Source organism: Octodon degus, unplaced genomic scaffold (genome assembly GCF_000260255.1).
Source record: "Octodon degus isolate 3935 unplaced genomic scaffold, OctDeg1.0 scaffold00186, whole genome shotgun sequence".
NCBI lineage: Eukaryota > Metazoa > Chordata > Mammalia > Rodentia > Octodontidae > Octodon > Octodon degus.
Genome location: NW_004524762.1, coordinates 2,623,508 through 2,646,958, shown reverse-complemented (window position 1 = coordinate 2,646,958; position 23,451 = coordinate 2,623,508). Strand labels below are relative to the sequence as shown.

The 23,451-nt window shown below is 36.5% G+C and overlaps 1 protein-coding gene across 2 annotated transcripts in view; it reads right to left on the bottom strand.

The window, feature by feature from the left end:
• Nucleotides 1-10,889: 10,889 nt before the first annotated feature.
• The window catches only part of LOC101591214 (arylacetamide deacetylase-like), a 13,559-nt gene continuing 997 nt past the window's right edge, over nucleotides 10,890-23,451 (bottom strand). For both annotated transcript variants that reach the window (XM_004643934.2, XM_023704072.1), the window contains exons 2-5: nucleotides 20,137-20,359; nucleotides 19,705-19,774; nucleotides 15,402-15,573; nucleotides 10,890-12,727 (exon numbers count right to left, since the gene is read on the bottom strand). In XM_004643934.2, coding sequence (XP_004643991.1) covers nucleotides 12,131-12,727; nucleotides 15,402-15,573; nucleotides 19,705-19,774; nucleotides 20,137-20,359 — 1,062 coding nt within the window. In that variant the 3' untranslated portion in view covers nucleotides 10,890-12,130. The remainder of the gene's footprint in view (nucleotides 12,728-15,401; nucleotides 15,574-19,704; nucleotides 19,775-20,136; nucleotides 20,360-23,451) is intronic.

The following is a 23,451-nucleotide window of genomic DNA, read 5'->3' as shown; positions in this document are numbered from 1 at the left end:
CTTTTCTCCTTGCCCTCTTTTCATTGTGTAATCCTCAAGTTCTCACTTTCCTTTTTTTTTTTTTTTTTCTTACGATACCGGGGATTGAACTCAGTACCTGCTCTTGCCAGGCAAACGCTTATTCTACTGAGCTATCTACCCGCTCACTTTCCTTTTAATTGTGTTATACCTTTTTATTTGTATTTCTTCTTTTGAGTTCTTATATTAGGGGGACTATATGATATTTACACATGTGTGTCTGGTTTATTTCACTTATGAGTATATCTTCGAGTGGCATCCACTTAAATAAGAAGGCTTTGAGTTTATCATTCTTTATGGATGAGTAATACTACATTGTATAAAAATACCACATCTTTTTCATCCATTCTTCAGGTGATGGACATCTTGATTGTTTCCAAAATTTGGCTATCACATATTGTGCTGCTATAAACATAGATACACATATATCATTGTAATGTGACATTTTCAGTTCTTCTGGGAAAATTCCCAGTAAGGGGAATATGTGGTTTGAATGGGATTTCCAGTCTTAGTTTTTTAAGTATTCTCCACACTGATTTACATAATGGTTTAACCAGTATGCATTACCACCAGCAGTGGAGAAGTGTTCCTTTTTCCCCATAGCCTCTCCAACATTTGTTTTTAGTTGATTTGTTTATCATAGCCATTCTTTCTGGGGTGAGATGATATCTCAGTGTTGGTTTAATTTGCATTTCACTGATGGCTAGTGATGTGGAGCACTTTTTCATATATTTATTCGCTTCTTTAATTTCATCCTCTGAGATGCCCATTTCTGGATTGGGTCTTTCAATTTTGGGTTGCCAATGTTTTTTAGTTCTTTATATATTCTAGAGAGCAGACCTTTGTCTCAGTGCTTGTATTTTTTTTTCTCAGTGCTTATTTGTCAAGATTTTTTCTATATTTGTGAGTTGTCTTTTGACTTTGTTGGTAATTTCTTTTGACGTGCAAAAACTTCTTAATAAGGGGAGGTCCCTATTGTTAATTCTTTCAAGTGTTATTTGTAAGATTTGATTTTGTTCATGAACTCTTTGCCTACCTGTATGTCTTCAAGAGTTCCTCCTACTTTCTCTTCCAGGAGATTTAGTGTCTCTGTTTTAATATCCTTTTTAGAGGCATGTGAAATTAGTTAAACTATTCTAACTAAGTAACGTCTTTAGAATATGAGCATTTGTTCATGTTGAAGACAGTTAAGTCATTTTAGAAAAATGACACATACCCTGTCTCTGGCTCAGTTGAGAGAAAGAGGAACTATGCCCATTCAGGAGGACACATATACACATATAAAAGGCATTTCCCAGCTTAGTGTTCTGGGAAGGTCTCTTTTGGGAGGCTAAACCTGAGATACAGTGGAGAGAACCAACTTCTGGGTGACACCAGAAGGAACTATCTCCAAAAGCAGCATACTTATGAGACCAAAGCACATTTAGTGTGAGGGAGGATCTAAACCTTTTTTCTTAGGGCTAGTTATTATTTAGGTATACAAGAGATAAGTTGTAGACTTTAAAACCTTTAGTGCAAAGCACTAGGTCATCTTTTTCAGGCTGTTAACTAGCCCTTATAAACATTGGACAATGGTTACTCTGACAGCTAGTAAATACTCAGAGCAGCACCCACTCTTTGAAGCAGAGGACAGGTTTCTCCAGCCATTCTTGGTGAATCCCCATTGAAGCAATGGCAGATGGAATGCTGACCAGAGAGACAGCTGGATTCCCTTCTGGAGATTCATCTGTTGTTGTGTGGGACAATAGAAACAGAGAACACCTGAGGGGTATGGCCAGGGCTACTCTCTGGTGGATACCAAAAGGTGCTTTGTGGAAACTGTCTCTTGACTGCTAAATGATCTCTGCTTACCTATTGTACTTTCTCCTCTCTTTCTGCTAGTAAACTAGGAGTTATACCTGAGCTTTTCAGTAGAACAACTTAAAGAGGCACTCCTTCAGAAATTAGGCTGCAGCAGCTTGCAATAGTTTACATTCTACAGTGCCTATCAGGGGAATGGTTTACATCTGCACCTTACATGTTTAAGAGTAAGAAAAGAGATTTTTTTTTGGTCAGCCTTAAAGTGCTTTTTACTAATATGTAAAATGTGATTGCTAGATGATAAATGTAAGTTTTACCTCTGAGCTTCAAATTTAATACTTGTCCAGTTGCTGAAAATGTTCACCTAGGTGATAAGATGGAAAACACAAGTGTCTGGAGATTTGGCTCAGTGCACAGGGCCAAATCCCTCCACTCAGTTGTTCTTTCTATCTCAAGAAGAGACCTTTGTAGCCTGAAAAGTTCTCACTTCCAACTGACCTTTTTATACAATAGTTATGCTTCCTTCTGTAGACATTCCTGTCACTGGACCAATGGTAACTTACACTTACAAACATTCAATAAGAGTAAGTGAAGAGTTTGTGAGATGTTTCAGGAGACAGAAATCACTCACAAGTTCAAGGGTGTATAGGCTGGTGGGATCTTGTCTCCCTTTTCTCCAACAGGAGCATCCATCTGCTGGGGAGAGGGCTACTCAAGGAATGTCTGGGTAGAAAGAAGGTGGGGATGCCCAAAAAGATAATTTCTAATGAATTCAAGGTTATCTCACAGTCAAAGTCTCTTACTCCTTTAGAGTGCTCCATCAGGCACCAGAAGACCTTTGATCCTTGCATGTTGAAAGAGCCATTTAATCCAAGTGGAATGCAGAGGAAAGTATCAATTATGACAGTATTTTAAAACTAGAAAGATACTGTATAAAGAAAAATGATGAAAAATATCATATATTCAGATTTTGTTTGCATTAAGAAGGTTATTGTTATTTAAGTTCTGAAATGTAGATGTGAGCTACAGCAGAACCAGGCAGTTCAGGTGCCTAAGGTACTCACTATCCCAAAGCCTAACCCTGCTCCTACCTAACCTTTGGAGTCTGAGGACAAGACAGCCTTAATCACAGCCTCACTCATACTGAAAGTAAGGTTTCCACTATTTGCCTTTCTAAAAGGTAGGCTTCCAGAACAACTGTAGTCCAGTCCTCTACAGGGCTCTACCTAGTCTCAGCTAGGTTTATGCAAGCTCTTCAAGGACAATACCCTTTAAAGAAAAAAAAGGATAATTTAAAGAAAAAAAAAGATAATTTGGAACTTCTAGAGTTCATGTGTCTTTTTCTCTAGGACCTAAAACAGATAAAGTTAGATCTTAGAAAATCTTTATATTATCCTGACAAGTACATTGATGTCTTTAGACGATTTACTCAGATTTATGAACTAGGTTGAGAAGATGTAATGTTAATCTTAAACCAAGTTTGACTTCTATGAAAAGACAGGCAACATTAAAAGCTGCCATTGCATTTGGTGATGACTGTCATATTGTTAATTTTAAGCAGCCAAAGACAGACAATCAGTGGAACTACCTGTTATCACTGCAGCCCAAATAGTCAGACTCTTGTTCACCTAATAGCCAGGCAGGAGATTATAATACAAAATATTTTCTAGTGTGTATTCTTTAAGGTTTAAGAAGAACTAGAACCAAGACTTCTATTTTAAACTTAGCTGCTTATGAGGAGAAAGACAGTCACCCCTCTGATTTCATAAAATGCTCGATAGAGGAACTGGTAAAGCATACCTAGATCCTAATTCAGTGGAGGGACAAATTGTCCTTACAGATAAGTTCATTACTCAGTCAGCACCAGATATTAGAAAAGAGCCACAAAAGATAGATTTTAGTTTAGATAATTTGATACTTTAGTAAAAACTTCTTCTTTATATTTTGCTCAGTGGGCCCCAGATATCTGACATGAGCTACAGCAGTTAGAAGGGTTTGCAGGAATGCATTTGTCTTAGTTGTTAAAAATTGCTCAGAAAGTGTTTCATAGTAGAAAGACAGATTGATAAGATCATGGATGTTTGCCTCTCAGGCCAAGAGAACCCATGTTAACTGTCAATACAAGGAAAATACCTGTTAAACTTTTAATAGTTGTTCATACAGATTTGTCAGTAGTTACCAGACAGTGGCCCTACTTGGCAACTGGAGAGCACTCAGCGTTTTCCCTAGGTCTGACAGTTCATGTGCCTCAAGTAATATGAGGAGTTGGTGAGCCATAAAAGATCAGTTTATTTGAGACAGTACCCAATGGCCATGGAAGGTACAGGGATTAAACCCCACATTTAAGAGATCTAACTACAAAAAGTTCTAACTAGTCTTATAATTATGAATTTTTTTAAAAAAATGGTTGTATTCCAGATCCTTCTAATGTCTCAATAGCTGTCCAAGACATTAAACATCAGATCAGTGGTGTATGAGGTGCTGCAGTCCCCTGGACCTTATCTTTATCATCTTTATGAAAAGTCATTACTGTCTCCTTGGTGAAAATCATTTTTTACTATATTCATAATTATCGTATTGATGTGATTATTTGGCCCATGTATGTTTAATTGTTTCTTTGGCTTTGTCTCCTCCAGACTTAAAGCTGTTCAGCCTACCCAAGATAAAAATGCCTGGTGTCTATTCAGAGCCTTTAAGTAGAACCTCTGGAGAGTACTTCTGACTGCCAGTTCACAGCTACAACACCCTTCAGCCTGAAGAAGCCAGAGCAGTCATTGTCCATGATTCTCTCACTGCAGTTCAGGCCACTTCTTCAGATGGGGGAATGTTGTAGGCAGCTGAATTAGATAGAAATATTATAGGCAGTCAGACAGGGCTAGGCCCTCAAGGAAACAATATGGACGACAAGGTGACTTTGCAACTTTGGAACAGAAAGACACTCCCACTATGGGCCAGACCTCAAAATAAAAGAGTAAACAAATATATCCACTTACTTTCCAAGGAATGGGCACCAGTGATTGATATTCTAAATAAGTATCAATTGCCTTGAAGAAGTCTGAGTCAATAACCCAATCCTCAACAGGAAGAGACCCTGTTCCATATTCGTGTCCACTTGCTACATGACTTGCTTCCCCATTTGATTCTAATTTAATCAATTTTACCTGAGCTATGGTGCTTGGAATCTCACTGGTTGACCATAATTTTGTCCCACCTCACACCCACCTAAGCAAGTTCCCATGTTCTCCACCACCTTAGACCTACCTCACCACATAGTTTTATTTTATAAAAGTTCCAGAAAGAGACAGCTTCTTGGGGACCATCCACTCAGACCACCCCCTCCTGTCCCTCTCTCAGACAGAAGCTTTCTTTTCCCCAATAAATATATTCTGCTCATAACAAAAAAAACCCTAAAACTCTCAATATCCATATTAAAACAAAATTTATTACTAAAGAGCACAATATGGTAACACCTCTAATCCCTCTCAATTAAGTTGAAGAAATATCCCTATTCATTGCAAAGTTATGAGGTCACTTAATGGGCCAATATTTTGCAGATATGAGATTTTCACTCATTACCATCTCCGCCGGAGAATGCACTTTCCTCAGCTCACAGAGTGGCTGGAGTCTCCTGAGGACCTGGTCGATAAGCATGTTTCTTCTTCACAGTGGCTTCCCCTGATCAGAAGATCTACCCTCATCCTATGCCCACATTCATCCCTTTTCCTGTCTTATGTCTTTCAAGCTATTTCTCATAATCTGTAATCATTCATTCATTCTATTATAATTTATTCTTTGCCTCCTACATGAAAATGTGAATTTTCTGTGTATAGTCTCTACTTTGCCTAAGAAAATTTGGCAGAAATTTGAAATGTTCAAAAACGGAGAAACAAAAGCCATCTGTTTTAATTTCTAAAACGAGAATGGTAATAATAAGTTAAAGAAATAATGGGAAAATCCAAGGTGTGAGAGCAAACACCTGGCTTGTTTGCTCACAGCTGAGATGCTCTGGAAAGCAGAGTCTCCAGGAGAGAGTAGTTTCCCCTGCTATGTCTGCCTAACAAACTGACCCAAATACTCAGGAATCATGCCAGCCATCCTGCTTATACAGGTTGTCCTTGAGAAATTCATTGTACTCCTTTCTCTGTATACTGAATTCAAAAGAAAAGTATAAAAGGGGATATATCTAATGCATTGGTACATAATCAGACAATCTTGGGGTTATTTCTTTTAAAATGTACTAGTCTGCAAACATACTAAATAAAGAATATCAACGGAAGACCCCAGTGGGGAAATTAAGGCTACCTAAACAAAACAACTTTTCAAAATGAACTACTTGAAAGACTGCTAGGTTATTGTGTTGGGGATTTGCAAACATGATTTTAGTAAATAAAATAGTGAATAGCAAAAAAAAGTCATATTTCGAAGTAGTACATAGGCAAAAGTTGCAGCATTATTATCATTTATTTTTTCTTACATATTTGGTACAGGGCCTCGCTGTGCAGCTCAGACTCATAGAAATCTTCCTGTTTCAGCCTTCTCAGCACTGGGATTATAGGTAATAGGTACGCGCCATGACACCAGGTCTCATTGACCAGCTCAGTATGCCTGGGGGCAAGGCTGGTGAGACATGTGATACTGGGGATTGATCCCCAGTCCCTGTGCTCGCCTAAGCAGGTGCTCAGTCCACTGAGCTAGCCCGCTGGCCCTGTATCATTATTTTTAAAGGAGGATAGAAAAACCAAAAACCAGAGCCTGGAAAAATTCTTTATATACATGATTGTACATGGACATTGTAGATCATAAAATTTCAGACTTATCAGATGAAGAGAAGTTTTCAGTAGTGCCTTGGTAAGCATCACTTTCCCTGGTTCCTCCACATTATCTGTGAGAGGAATACACATATAATATGCTACAAGGATCCCCAAATTAGGAGGTACACAGATGCATTTTCCATGCTGTGATTTTTAAGCTTCGCTGTCTGAGAAACTCAGAAATCAGTCTTTTGTAATTGCCCAAGCTTCCACTTAAATTGCCAGTGTGCCACAGCCCCATCCAGGAGCTTTGTTTCTTTTTTCTAAGATAGATTTTTTTTTTTTATCACTTTCTTCTAGAATTGCCAAAATAATACTAAAATTTCCCTGAACATCTAGCAATTCTCCAGGGAATTATGAGCTCAATATTCAACGTAGAATTGGAAGTCGGGCAATTCTGTCAATGTTTACACTCATCAACATTGTTCCTTAAGCAACCATACATGGCACAACAGTCAAGAAAATATTCATCAACTATAGCACAATTATCTATTCGAAGCTTACATTGCACAATCTTTGTTGTAAGACAACACATCATGAAATAAAAAAGAACATATTTTACAATGTTGAGGAATAAAATGTAAGTGAACATTAAATTGACCCCTACAAAATACAAATCATCATGTGAGAGACAGAAATGTTGACAGTTAGTTATGTAATTCTTTAAAAAGGACCTCAAAAATGCAATTCTTGTAAGGGAAACAGTGGTAGGGAATATTTATTAATAATATTTTCCCATACACCACACTCTATGATGAGTGATTTTAGATAGAACTTAAATTAATTCAATTATGAAATTAATTATATTTCTATAATATAGTTCTTCCATGAAGGAATGAAAAAATTTTAATAGTATGTTTGGTCATGGTCATATAATTTAAGCGCTATAGCCAGAAAATCTCATTACCCAATAGTGGATTTTCTACCATTTTATTTCTAAATTCTTAATATCTTTCTTCACTGATACCCAGAGTCAACAATTTGTTCAAGGAATACTGGTTTTCTAGCGTAGGAAAGTTGAGGAAGAATCTAGGCCTTGTGAATACTCACTGCTGTTACACCAGTTTAGGGATCACAACTACAAAGAACAGATATTTAAAATATGATCTTGTATTAATACTTTGATGCTAAAAATTGACTCTGATTTGTTTACTTGCATAATTATATGTGGTTTCATGTATGAATATTATTTTCATCTGTGTTACTGAAACTGTATCTAATGCTGTTGCAAGTTTGGTAAACATTGTAATGCAAAAAGAAAAATAATTTATTTTCACTCCCAGAGTTGCTTCAGAAGGTAGTTCTGGCATAGCTGGTTGAACAGAGGGAAGTGTTTTGAGAGGGATTAATACCAATGGCTTTTTAATGTAGAACGGTTTTACATTTAAAACTTCACCATGTAGTTTAGTCAAAATTCCTATTCAAAATATATATCAAGACTTATCAATTTCTTAGAATACTTTTTAAAAAAATGCATAGCTCATGTGGTAAAAAATCATGCTGGCTACTGCTATCCACTGGAAAAGCAGTTTTGAAAAAATGTCTCATTGAATCCTTTATTGATCTTATTCATCAGATCTGACACCATGGGACTTCTAGTTCTTTCTCAAAGCCCAAAGGACTTTCCTATACTGTCTCATTTCATTAGACAAACTGTTAGCAGTAATAGTCACAGTGAAGATTGGTTATGTTACATGGTTATACTCTTGAATTTTCATAACAAGGATTGATGAATGGACACTTTCTTGCTCTGATGACGCTACTGTCAGGGAGTTTAATTTGCTGACCTGAAATGTGCAATCAGACTTTGTTTTCTGTCTATATTATTCAGAGCAAGAGATTCTGGATTAGCATTTATTTCACTACCAATTTTCTGTGTATTTATTATTCTAATATCTTAAAACTTTGATTACAGATAGTATCACATATTTTATTTACTCATATTCTCAAAATATCAATAGCAAAATTAATTTTACCATAGAATGTATCTGCCTTAAATCAAGCCACCATAGAATGTATCTGCCTAAATAAGTGAGATACTTAACAAAGTTGTAGAGATTTATATTTTATTTTCTGTGTGATGTACTGACTTTGATATATAATCATGTTTTATTTAATCATCCTCTTGTAAAGAAACACTAGCAGCATTGCACATGCCAATGAAGGTAATATGCGTACTTCAAATGAGGAGCACTTCTATGTGACTCCTGGTTTGGGAGGTTTCAGTGCTCAATGTCTGGCATTAAAGCAGATGCATTACTGAGGGGGCTCAATGGAAAAACTGCTCCTCATCGTGATCAGGATGGAAGGCACAGAGATGGAGGTTGTGGGGACACAGGGCAGAGGCGGCCAGGGCCTGATCCCCGTTTGTGCTCCCACTCTTCATGGCGCATTCCAATATGGACCCCAGCACATTTCTTCAATATAACTCTCATCACTTGATCATCCCTTGAACAATCCCCTATTCCACATATAATTACTATTAGTATAACTGGCAAAGAATACACCAGGAGAACCATGAGATTGCTAGACACTGTAAATGCCACAATTGAGGCTTGCACCATTATTTCAAAGAAGGACATTTCAGTGTATCTTTGGTTTTCTTCACTGCAAAAGTACATTTATACACTATGCGGAGACATGGAGTTCTTCTTCAGTGGAGGTTTGTTATAAATAAGTCGTTGGGTAGCATGACAAGAGATCTCATGATGTTCTGCTTTCGGTGATCACAGAACAAAGATTGGTGAGGAGTCAAAGACACTATAGTACAGCAGTGAGAAAGAAGCAAAGGTGGTGTAGTTTATGAATTATAAGGATTTTTAGAGGACTGAAACCAAGGAGCCAGTCTGAAATAACTCGGGTGCTTGGTTTTGGAATTATGTAGGTGGCACTTTTATTGATCTCAGCACAATGCATAGCAAGACAAGAGCATTTTGTTCAAGATGTGAACAAGGTGATTAAAAGACAGCCTGACCAATAACTGGGAGTTGAGATACGTTAATGCTCTATTTAAATAATTACTGGGATTATGAAATAGCAAGAGGCTGGCAGCCAACTCAAAGATATTATTTTTAGAGACATTAGCAGAGCAGCTGAGGTGAACAGGTGACTCCAAAACAAACAGGCCTGGCACTAGCTTGCAGGACTGTGGGCTGTGTCATGACTGAGCATGCTAAATAGGACGCCTCTTCTCCTCTTCCTGATCTCTCTCCTACAAGTCCTCACCAACATCTTCTTCCTTTCTGACAGTTCTTTATAATCTCTAAACAATTTTTTGCTTAGAATACAAACCAGTTTACAGTCTGGATTTTGCTTGCTGGCTTGAATTTGCTGTATCTCCGCAACACAATGCAAAGTGAAAACCTGCAAAAGCAGATCAAGGCAGAGCCTGCCTTCCCACCACGTGCTGTGGTATGAGCAAAAATAGAGAAGGAACTGTTCTTGAATGCTTTTCAGTGATTTTAAATTAAAGAGAAAGAAAACAAACAAAAACCCTCCATCAAATTGTTGCCCCATAAGCCTGAAAAGAATTTGTCATGGGTTTTTTTGTTTTTTTTGTACTGAGGATTTAACTCAGAACCTTGTGCTTGCCAGGCAAGCACTTATTCTACTGAGCTACTTCCCCGGGCCCTTGTCACAGTTTTTGTACCACTGTGTTTCAATATGTTTTGAGAAAATATTCTGAAGTGGAATTGTTTCATGATTGGAATGCACAGGATTTCTCCCAAAAAACATTTGGCCTATTTGGAAATTTCAGAACTGCAATCAAATTCATAAAATATTATGCTAACTTAAAAATATCAGCACACTTATTAACAGTTCAAATTTTTGAAATGTTATATACATAAAGTTCAATAAAATGGCTGTGTGTGTGTGTGTGTGTGTGTGTGTGTGTGTGTGTTTCAGGACATTTATCCTACTTCTCCACGATGTGGCTTTTATTTCTGATTTTGAGGCAGCATCTTACAGAGTTGCACAATTTGAGCTTGAATTCACAGTTGTCTTGCTTCAGCTTTCGAAATAGAAGTGAATCCTAGTACCTTCTACTAGGTGGAATAATTTTGAAAAATATTTATTTAATGTGATAACATTATGGATGAAAGTCGATTGCCTACATTTCTGATCAAGATGTTCGCTTTACAGTATCCATCTAAGTGCTAGATTTCCTTACCTTTGAGGAGAGATAACAGGAAGCCATATCAAACACTGGCCATGAATTATTTTCAGAATTTATTTAAAAGCAATAATACCAATTTTAGGTTTTTTCATAGTACAGAAAAAAATCAATTAGCTGCATATATACAACATTTATGCCCCCCATTACATTCAGTAATAAATATCAAATGCTTTATTTATGACAGAAATGTGTATCAGAATATTTGACAAGTTGATAGATATGAGCATTTTACTCTGCTATATGCCTATTATTGTCATATTTCTTAGCATAAGATCACCATTATTCCAGCTAGAAAATTTTTATTTTGAAAATGACTTACAATATGATCCTAGGTGTGGCAGTCTAATGTATTTCTCATTTGGAGCATCTGGGATTAGTAATAATTTTCACAAAGCAGAGTGGCTTTACAGGTAGCTCTTTTTCACTATCAGATCTCTATCTTAAACATTTTCAGGTGGTGCTACAAAGAGAGTAATTATGCGTATAAACAATCACAGATACTAACCATAGTGAAATACAGAGAGAACACTTGGCTTGGTCACTGGTGGCCATGTGAGCAGAGCTGCTCCACCATGTGATGTTCCCCGCTCATGTGTTTCCTCAGGATTTTGATGCATGAGATCATGGACAATATAAATATTCTGCCTGATCTGAAAGCATCATGCAAATGTCTTACCCTCTTCTCTGCAGAGTCTAAATGGGATTTACACAGAATAAAATTGTCTAAATTTGTAATGGTGGTTTATCTACTTCTATTTCTGAAGTCTATGATTAAGACATTGTTCATCATCCTCTTCACTTCTTTAATGAACTTCACACTTGATCTTTTCCCCAAACACAAAGTGCCACAGAGATATTCATATCTACTAGTGTGATGCCAGTTTCTCTGATTGTAGTGCCATTTCAATGAATAGAGACTTACAGGTGTAGGTAAGTGGCATTGCCCTGAGGAAGACAGTTTTGGAAAAACGTGGGAAGCAAGTGAGATTGCTGTTAATGAGTACTTAAAACCATAAATGTGTCTTTAAAGATGTTGACGTTACTCAGGCAGGCACTATTTCTTACATTTCTCTTCTTGCAATTGTTGCTACTTGGCAGAACACACACAAAAGTGTTCAAATACAGGAAAGAAGTTGTCAAACATAGCACATGTGCAATGTGAATACTGGATAGGTTCATGAAGTGCAATAAAGAAAAAAAGCTTGAAATTCATACATGCGCACATTCCGTGGACCTTTCTATAATAACCTCATTTCTACCACGTGGACTTTCTGAAGATTTGAGCTTTGGTATAATTTTGAAATTATATACCATGCTTGTTTCATTATAAATTTTCTTTTAGCCAACTAATGTACTGATCAAAAATTTTCTGTGCTGTTTTAAGTTTAGGAATTACAAAAACTCCATGGAATCCACCCTCCACATGGATATGGGTCACTTGAACTCCAGCATTCCGGAGTCTGGTGACATACATGAGTCCTTCATCTCTTAAGACGTCATACTGACACGTGAGGAAATAGGTGAGGGGTAAACCACGCAGCTTGCTGTCATCTGCCAACAGAGGAGATGCTCTGACATCTAGGAAACCTGGATATTTTTGAGACATTTCAGAGCTACCATAAGTTGGATTTTTGTAAACATATCCTTTTCTAAACCTCTCAGGGAGCAAGGAGCTCCAGTTAACAAACTTGAAGAGATGACTGTATTCTTCAGGTACATGCTGGTTGGACAGAATGACTTTCTCAAAAGACCTATCATTTGCAAAATAGTCACTTATGAATCTGACTGCAAATGACTTGTACAGTAATGGCATGTGTGAAAATTCTTGATATGATGGTAATTCCAAATCAAGAAACTGAAGTATAGGATAAAATAGAGCCTGGATCTTGAGTTTGATCTTGATTTCTGGGTTACCTAGGAGCTAAGAAGAAATTGGAAATATTAGTACAAATATATTTCCTTGAGAATAATAAAATAACTGTAATTTTATTCTATAAATAAATTAAAATCTCAAAATACAACAATAGAAACATATCATCCATCACAATAAGCTTAGAAATATTTCATAGGAATTTCCAGAATTTTATATTTATTAACTAAAGCATTCTTTTAAATTAGAGAAAAATATCCATACTATGCTCTTTAGGGATAAGCAGAAAGGTCTAAGCCTAGTGAATTACTGTCATATGATTGCAACCAAGAATGGCATATAAACATCTGTGTAAATTCAATGGGGGTATGTTCTGATAGTATGAAATTTATCAAATGAGACTATAATTTTTTTTCAGAAACATGGATCACTTAAAGTTTTCTGCCTTCTTTCCTAAAATAATCTACTGTTTTAGGTGAGTTGGGAAAGCATTGTTTGTGAGATGCTCAATCAAATCATTCCTCAATATCAGGACATCTAAAGCTTTTATTTGTACGTTTGGAGCACATAAGGGTGACACCCACTTGAGCAAATTGGTGAGTGTACATAAAATGTTTCTTTTCTCTTCCCCTTCCCTGCACCTTCCTTTTAATTTGTCAGTATGAGATTCTTATTTATCTTATAAGTCCTTATGAAATTAATTATATATATATATATATATATATATATATGAACAACCAGACTAATAGGGCAAAAACGTCTAAAACACTTAAGACAATTATACTCAATCGAGGTACACTTTCAGATACATTGTCAAGGTGGATTAGAACAGTTTTTTCACTCTCTCTTTATCAAAATTAACACACTAATCTCTGTTAAGACCAGTGCTCTGAAATAAACATGTGCAAATAACAACATGCATCAAAAAGATTAATAGAGTTCTTAAAAATATTTAACTCTAAGAACATCATCTTTAAAATATACATCAATAGAGGGCTGGCCAAATAGCTCAGAGGATTAAAGCACCTGCAAGCAGGCACAGGAGCCGGGGGTTCGATGCCCAGACCTGCCACACCAGGTCCACCCTCGGGGCATGCTGAGACAGCAATTGAGACTGAGTGTGGTGGCACAAGTCTGTAATTCTAGCTCTTGGGAGGCTGTGAACAGGAGAATCACTATGAGTTTGATCTATAGTGAGACCCTGAACACTCTATAGACCCTTCCCTAAAAATACAGGAAAAGAAATATATATGTATTTCAATAGGCAAATCACATATAATTTCTGTATATGTACACATATTGAGTGTACCTGAGTATTTCACAATTTATTATGTCAATCTACATCTGCACTATCATAAAATATAGAACAATTTTAAGAAATTATTTAAATTGCATTTAATGCTGTCAGATTTGTTTATATGACCCTTAGAACAATACTATGAAATTGAAATATTTATTTTTCCTCAAATAAGGAAATGTATACTTAGAGAGACTAAATGATCTATTGAAAATGTCATCTAGAAAAGATTCCATCTCAGACACAAGAAGCTAAAATATTTTATTCTGAAGTTATGGATAAGTTTAACAGAGCAAATATCTTTATTTTTAACTTTATCACATAGAAAATGTTTCATACTTTAAAAATATTTCTATTAGTATGTGTTTATGATATATGATGAGATATTTTGATTATTAAAGGTAAATAACAGTATTTTGATTTAAGTAAAAATCCTTTCTACATATAATGTGGGAAAATATATTAAATATAACTTTATATATGCAAATAAATTGTACATATTATATTTAATACATAATACTTCGAATGTGCTAATAGTTTTCTAAAACAGTGTAATTATTCTGGTGCTATCCATATTTATAGCAGCACAATTTATACTAGTTAAATCTTGGAAACAGCTTATTTGCCAGTCAATAGATGAATACATTTTTAAAATGTGGTACTTATATACAATGGAGTAAATTCTGCAATAAATAAGGACAAACTTGAAGCATTTTTAGGTTAAATGAATGCACTTGGAGATCAGCAACCTAGTGAAATAAGTGACACATACAAATTTAAACATTGCATTGTTATTTTTTTATAAGAATCCCAAAGAAGAGATAACCCACAAAATGGAGGGGGATCTTAGGAAGCAGGAAAAGCTTTTTCATATGGGCAGGGGCACAAGAGAGGGGTAAAGAGGAAAGAAGGAAAAGAGAAGGGATGTAAGGAAAGAAAAAAATTAAAGAATGGAACTAGGGCTTTTGTAAATGGAGAAGGAAAGAGGGATTGGAAGAAGGGAGAGTGAAAAGATGAAAATGCTTTAAGATATCTTAGGTATTTGTACAGCTCCCATGATGTGTTGTTATTATATACTGCAAACAGGTACAAATTTAAAAAAGAAAACCACTGCACTGAAATTTATGGAACACCTAGGCATTTGCCAAAGAAACAAAATGTCATATTCTATTTTCATTTTATTTCATTGGTCTGACTAGCATATTTTACCACAAATCTGTTTGACCCAGTTACCTGTTTAAGGCTCTGTCATTTCCTTAAGACATGAAAAGTCTGTGAGGGCAACAGACACTGCCATTTGGTGTTAGATACTTTCTCACTATTCTGTTTGGCAGCTCCAAAGAGGGAGCTTTTATATTTACATATGTGCTCCGATGTCATCTCCTAAATATACTAAGTTTTAAAAAAACATAACGACCAAGGTCCTACCTGCTGACTCACTGCTGCAGCTAGACAACCTCCAGAACTATCTCCAGAAATACCGATTCTCTCGGGGTCCACAGCGTATTGTTCAAGAACATCTTTGCGAAAGAACCATCTTAAAGCACTAGACACATCTTCAAGCTGGGTTGGAAAACGATGGGCAGGTCCCAATCTGTAGCTGTGGGGAAGAAAGCTTGGTTTCAGGTCACTAATTTAAAATGTGATAAAGTACAAGACGCAGATCTCAAAGATACATTTCCTAAATGCAGGGCTTCTGGAAGTTTTGAAAGAACACAGCTATGTAGCCAGCAGCATGCAGGTCATAGGACGGAACATGACTACTGCCCAGTAGGTTTCCAAGCATTCTACTTATCTCCAGAAGTATTTGCTAACCTGACTCAGCAGCACTCACTAATTTTGCTGCTTTACTCTTGAAGTGACGATCTAGAATACAGTAGATGCATGTGCACCTGGGTTTGAGTGTTCCTCGCTACATTTTTGAGTTGTATCCACATTGTTGTGTGTGTCTTTCTTCCTGGAAGGTGTGGGAACATGCCACAGCAGACTTATCCAATTGCATGAACTACCAAAAGAAGACAAATGTGAGTCCGCCTCGGTGAGACACTTAATACAGAGTGAAAAAGAAAAGCGCTGTTTTTCAGAGCTTCTAGAGGGTAAGCAGTGAGTGCTCAAATGAATTCACTCAATCAAGCAGCATCAATAAGCTCCAGAAATCTGCCACAAACTTTACACCTAATAGCAAATATAAGGTGCTTGTACATTTACAAATATGTTAAGAAAGTCAATTTCTAAAATGAAGACATTAAAAATAAGAAAAAAAGAAAGTAAATTTCATGTGAAATATTAAATATTCTTACCAAAAATTACAAAATAAACAAGTACATGAAAATTGTGCAAATTTATGACAGGTCAGATGACTTGGTTTGCTTTCAGTCTTGACCACATGAACACTGCTGCTATGGAGAGTCAGACAGCTGCTCCGTGCTGACAGTGCATACTCCTGTCTGCATGAATTCCAAGAGCATTTTGATTTCCACATTTACCAATATTTGGTGTTATACATCTTTTTAATTTCTTCCCTAATACCACAAATGGAGGTGTATCCCAGTGAATTTATATATACTATGGTTTCATATGTCTATTCATAATTTGGATATCTCTTTCCTAAATTGTTTTAATAGCCTTTCTGTTATGATTCTTCAACAGCATATGTTTGTATATTTGAGTAATAATTAATATATTTGTATTTTATCATTTATACATACAACAATACAAGATACTTTAAGTCATGTGTTAATTACTAACAATTGAAATTTATTAGAGGCAGGCCAGATAGCTCAGCAGAGTAAAGTTCCTGCTTAGGCAGACGCAGGGACCAGGCTTCAATCTCTGGCCTGCTGTGTGGGCCCAATCCCCAGGGCATGCTGAGATGGCGATTGAGACTGGGCGTGGTGGCACGCACCAGTAATCCTAGTATTTGGGAGACTGAAAAACAGGAAAGATCACAACAAGTCTGAGCTGTATAGTGAGACCCTGTAGACCCTGTACTAAATACATAAAAAAGAAATTTATTAACTTTAATGCAACCATTGTTTGGAAATTTGCTTTATAGGTCATATTATTAAGTTGAAGTGAAAAATTAAGTGGATTTTAGGAGTTCTTCATACATCATGCCAATCAAATTTATACTGTCAGCACTCAAAAACCAAAAAATATATCCAACAAAATGAATCCTATACCATTCAGTAGGCCCATCCATCCTTTGGCATCTATTAATCTCTACTTCTGTAGATTTACATGCATTAGAAATTTTATAACACAGAATCATATAATTTGTGCCCCTTTGGGACTGCCCTGCTGCTTTTACTGAGCTTTTTTTAGGATTTAGGCATCTTGTATGATTCCCTTTCAATGACAATTTCTGATCAATTATAAAAACATGCAAAGTTTTATTTATCCAGATATGAACAGCATTATTTCCACTTTGTGAGTTTTATGTGATTTTTGTGGCTGTTATTGTTACTGCTGCTGTAGTTGTTTTTTAGTAGCAGGGATCAAACACAGGACTTTTTGCTTGCTGGGCAGGTGCCAATGCCACTGAGCTATCTCCCTGGCCCTGCATGCAAAAGGTTTTATTTGGATATATTTTTATTACCCTAGGATTGCAGCTGGTAGGTCATGTTATAATTTCGCTTTTAACATTTTCAAACTTTTTTTCAAAGTGCCTGCCAGCCAGTGATACTGAGTGTTTCATTTTCCCATATTCTCATTAAAACTTGTTTCAGCTGTGTTGTGTAGCTACTCTAGTGGATGCGAGGAGTTTTAACCTGCATTTTCCTACTGTCTGTTGTTATTTATCAATATTTCCTCTGCTTATTGGCCATTTTATTTTATATTTATGTATTTATTTACTTTTTGGTGGAACCGGTGATTGAACTCAGGCCCTTGCGCTTGCCAGGGAAGCACTTATTCCACTGAGCCATCTCCCTGACCCATATTGGCCATTTTAATTAATGGGAAAGAGTGTCCATTCTTCAATAAAAGATGCCATTTTACCATTAAAGTAAATAAGTATATGTTAAAAGACAAAACATAGAATAGCATAGAAATTTAAATTTTCACCACTTAAATTAGTGTAAATTCTTCATTATTAAAATGAATCAAATACAGACGCATGTCTTGCAGTGTCATTTGAGTTGTTTTTATTAATAAACATATTTAAAAGCAAAATGGAAATATAAGATGCAATGAAAATTTGAATAACCTAGTTAATTTGTGTGTGTGTGTGTGTGTGTGTGTGTGTGTGTGTGTGGTGCTGGGGGTTGAACTCAGACCCTTGCACTGGCCAGGCAGGCACTTATTCTACTGAACTACCTTCCCGGTCCCTAAAATATTTTTTAAAAATATTATCCTCTCTACTGAGTGGAGATTATTTACAAAGTGATATCAAGCATGTCTGTGTTTCAACCCTGTAGTAACGATGTAGGGCTGGGGAGATAGCTCAGTAGAATAAGCACCTGTCTGGCAAACGCAGGGTCCTTACTGAGTTCAATGCCCGGTACCACACACACACACAAATAAGTAAATATAAATAAATAAATAAATAAATAAATAAATAAATAAAGTGATGTAACTAGATATATGGTCAAGAAATTGCTATTTCTTCACCAATCCATCCTTTTCTGTAGGTTAAATTTAAAAAATTACAAGGTTGTGATTTAACATGATGGTGAATATTTAAGTTTAAAATGCTATTACAGGACTGGGGAATTAGCTCAGCAGTCTAAGCGCCTACCTGGCAAGTGCAAGGACCCTGGTTCGATCCCTAGCACCACATGCCATGCAGGCTCTGGGCACCATGCTGGCCACTGAAACCAGGCAAGGTGGTGCATGCCTGTAATCCCAGATCTGGGGAGGCTGAGACAGGAGGATCACTACAAGTTCAAGCTGCGTAGCAAGACCCTGTGCCAAATAAATAAATAAAAGGTAAAAAAAATACTATTACAGTGAAGGACATATTGTCATTAATACAATGAAATATTTGCCCTTGCTTCAAATACATTTGTCTCATTGCTTTTGGAAATATGTCTTTTACTGTAACAAGGTTTTTTAATTTAACCACTTAATGTAATGTTCGATCTATTCTTGTACATGCCTGAGTGAGTGCTGTCACCTGAGTCTACCTACTCGCCTCCAGTTACATGCCTGCTAGTGCTGCCTTTGGACAAGGGTTATTGATCAAACTCACTGGTTTAAGATGAATTCCTTACTTTGTTTAATTTGAAAGTGAAATTTAATATTCTAACCGTTATTTTCTAACCCTGGATTAGTTGTTTTTCATGGATGTTACCTGTTTAATTTTTTATAAAAGTCAAAGGTAGGAATTATTTTTCCACATAATTTTATAGCTAATTCCCTAATTCCAGGAAACTCACTCTTAAAACCTAAGAATTAAAAGGTAATCCAGTCTGAGTGATCATTTTCATGGATAATGCAATTTAATTATATGTTAAAATATTTTAGCATCAGTTTTTCTTTGGGCCCACATCATACACACATGCACGAATGCAATTGTGCTTACACACACACACACACACACACACACACACACACACACCGCACACATATACATATTTTGCTCATTACTAATCAAGGTAAATCTAGCTTTCACTTTTTATTTGAAATAACTGAGAATCATTTCTTTCTGACACAGTCTAGTCTGATGAAAGAGCTGAGAGAATACTGGTAGATGGTATCTATACTGTAGACAAAACAACACAGATCTTACTCAGCTGATATGACAACAGCATCGAGTTTCTCTGCTGTCCGTCGTGAGACGCTGTCATAAAAGAACGAAGCTTAAATAAAAGAATAAAGGCAGAATATTAGTGAGAATGAAACAAGGAAAAGGAAAATGTTAACAAAAATCTACTGTATGTGATTGACATTATGCAGTCAAATTCTGTGCCCTTGAGTTCTGCTCTCAAGAGTACATTCAGGCAGCTCTGTAACTCTTGCACAATAACACAGAGACAATTTTTTTTTTTTTTTTTGGCGGAACTGGGGATTGAACTCAGGCCCTTGCGCTTGCCAGGGAAGCACTTATTCCACTGAGCCATCTCCCCAGCCCTAGAGACGAATTTTGAATAAGATTCTATAAAGCCTCAGTGAAAATTTGCAACTACCTCTGTAGCAGAGATTTTTCAGTACATTCACTTACCACTACTTCCAATACACCAGCCTCCACCATGGATATAAAACACAGCCCTTCTTAACCCAGCTGTCTTCCTCTTTGGCACATAGATACGAACTGGAGTGTTATTGAATTTGGTATCCATCACAGAGACAGTTTCATCTGAAGTTGGCGAGACATCCACCAAGCTGATGGTTAGTGCAAGTAAATCCATGAAATTATAAATCCCCAGAAACTCGATAAATAAACCCTGAAAAGAAATTCAAACACAACTTAGATGTTAAGTTCCAAACTCAAAGGGAAATATGAACATACAAGTAGACATTAATCCTTAATCACATCAGGTGAAATGAATGACATCCTTCTACATGCATCCCCTTAATTCTTTTAGAAAATAGAGCAATGCAATGGTGCCTACATGATTCATAAAAGATGTACATTGTTGGTCCTTTGTCCAAAAGCATCTCACCTTCTCTTCTAAGTGTTATACTTGTTGCAGATGAGCAAAGCAAATTCTTTTATTAAAATCCCCAGACTTAAACATGGAAGACCATGTGAATTACAAAAATAATGTAAATTTTTGATAGAGTTCTATACCAAGGACTTTGACAGCGCAGAGTAGCTTTCAGACTCTTGAAATCATGTCCTCTTATTAATCATTTATCCAAGCATTTTCTTATTTCCTCATAGATATACAGACAACTTCTAAGACTTAGCCTTTATGAATTTTTATGCTATGAATATGGTTGTGTATCAATCACTGCAATATGGTGTCTTTAACATTTTGGGAAGAAAACATAAAATGAGAACAGCTGGGGCAAGGGGATTCCTATTTGTATTTTTTGGAGGAATCTCCATACCAATATTTGTTGAGTAATACATCACCATAAGAAAGGATGTAGGGCTGACGAGCTAGCTCAGTGGTCTAAAACACCTGCTTAGGGAAGCTTAGGCAGGTGCAGGGGACCACGGTTCGATCCCTGGCACCATCAGGGCAGGCTGAGCTGGACAAGAGAAAAAAAAAAGAAAGAAAGGATGTATTTGGGTCAATTGTAGAAATTTAAATGCACCTTGAGAAAATAATGTTAAGTAAAATAAATAAGACACATAGTCCTAAAGGCAGTATGGTTTCTATTAATGACAAATCCAAAGAGTAAATTTACCAAAGAAATTAAAAAAAAATACAGAATAGGAAACAGGGAGACTGATCTTTTGCAAGTGGAAAGGGAGCCAAGAGTTGGAGAGAAGGGCCAGGTGCAGAAAGAAGGGGACATAGAAAGAACTCTGAGGGATGTAGAGATTTATCAGCCCACCACAGTGCTTAGAAACCTTAGGTACTGATAAACTTGTATTAATAAAAATAAAAATGTAAAAAAGGATTCAATCACAGAATTGTAACAAAAGAATCCCACCCTTTCAGGGAGAGTAATAGTGTGTTTGGGAAATGAGGGACAACTTGGTGATGTGGGGTGGTCGGGTATAAAGCAGGATGCACATGGGGAGCTATCATGGTGGGAGGAGGGATGAAGGGGCGAGAAGCAGGAGGTCGTCTGCGAGGACATAGCTGGTCCTGACTTAGGTCAAGCAGTGGCAGCGTCCCTTTTCCAGCTTTAAATGAGAACGAACAGCCGTCCGTAGCACACATGCATAGGTTTGCCACACTTTGTACCCATGACATAAATACCATCATTGCCACACTTCATACCTGTGACACAGATAACATTGTCGTACCTGTTTGTGAGAAGAAAAAATGAACCCAAACAAAATGATTATTTTAAGCACACACATCATGGAAATGCTGTCTATTTATATTTTAAGTCTGATAATTTGAGCCTTCATTCATGGCATAATTCCTCAGTGAAATGTGTGGCTAGACACACAACATTAGAAATCAACTTGATGGAGACCCTCTTTACTGAATATAAATGAAACAAAACAAAGCACAACCAAATGGATCAAGAAATTAACTGAGCACAATAAAACAGGAAATGAAAGAAGAAAATGTGTTAAAAATATTAATCAGTATCCTTTAAAGGTCTGAAAATATATTCATAAATTACAAGTAGAAATAAAACATAGAACTGAAATCTATCAGAGGTGAGGAAAACCTCAAAAATAGAACTAGGTTTAAATAGTCTATAAGAGTGAAAAGTCTTAAAAAATCAGGCACTTCCCAAATCAGAGTGAAAAAACAATGACTATGAGGAAGATCAAGCCACTTCTTCAAGCTTTCAATCCTCCGTATAACTCATAGAGTTAAATCATAGATTGCTATCACGGGCACTTGTGTGAAAGTGCATCTTGTGCTTGTAATTCAATTGCAGCAATATTGCCACCCATTGCAAGTGGTTCATGACCTTGCTTCCCCTGTGAGAGTTGTCAGGGGCACAATTTGTGCTTGCTGCTGCCTCTGCTACAACATGTTTTCTTTCTACCTAATCTTATAACGTGGCCAGATGGATCCCTCTGATCTTAAGTAGAGCTGCGCCCATAATAGGCCCATATTAATCTCCCTTCCTGTTTTATCTCTTTCAAGCCTGTTCTTATGATGTGAAATCATTCCTTCATTGGATTATGATATATCTTTTTTCCACCACATTAAAATGTGAATTTTACACTGGTTCTCTGTGCCTAAGAGGATCTAACAGAAATTTTCAGTTCAATGAATGAGACATAAAATTCACCTGTTACAATTTCCAAAAGGAGAATGTCAAAATGAAGTTAAAGAAATGACAAAAGATGGGGGCCTGCCCATTAGCTCAGTTGTTCAAGTGCCTGTTTAAGCAAAGCAGTCAGGCTCCTGAATGGTCAAAAAAAAAAAATGGGCAAATAGATCCAAGGTGCAAGAGCAAACACCAAGCTTGCCTGCACACTTGAGCTGCTCCGGAAAGTAGCCAGGGACAGGAATTGGGGTTATTTCCAGGAGAGAACAGAATTTGCCCTCCTATGTCTGCATAAGAAACTGAGCAGAATACTCAGAGAGAATGGCAACCATTTTGCTTGTACAGGTTTGCTTGAGAAATTCTTTATATTCTTTTCTCTGTGTACTAAAAGAGGAGCAAATAAGTTTATATCTATTGCACTGCTGCGGGATCAAACAATCTTTGGGTTATTTACAACATAAAGTAGTAATCCATCAGTGTGATAAATAAAGATTTTGAGTGGAAGACCACCATGGTGACATTAATGCTACCTAATCAAAGCAATTTTTTTCAGAATAAACTACTCAAAAGCCTTAACTGGATCTTTGTAAACTCGCTTCCAATAAATAAAATAGCAAACAGAAAACAAGCCATGTTTCTAGCCATTATATTTTTATTTTACTATAAAGAGAAATAATAA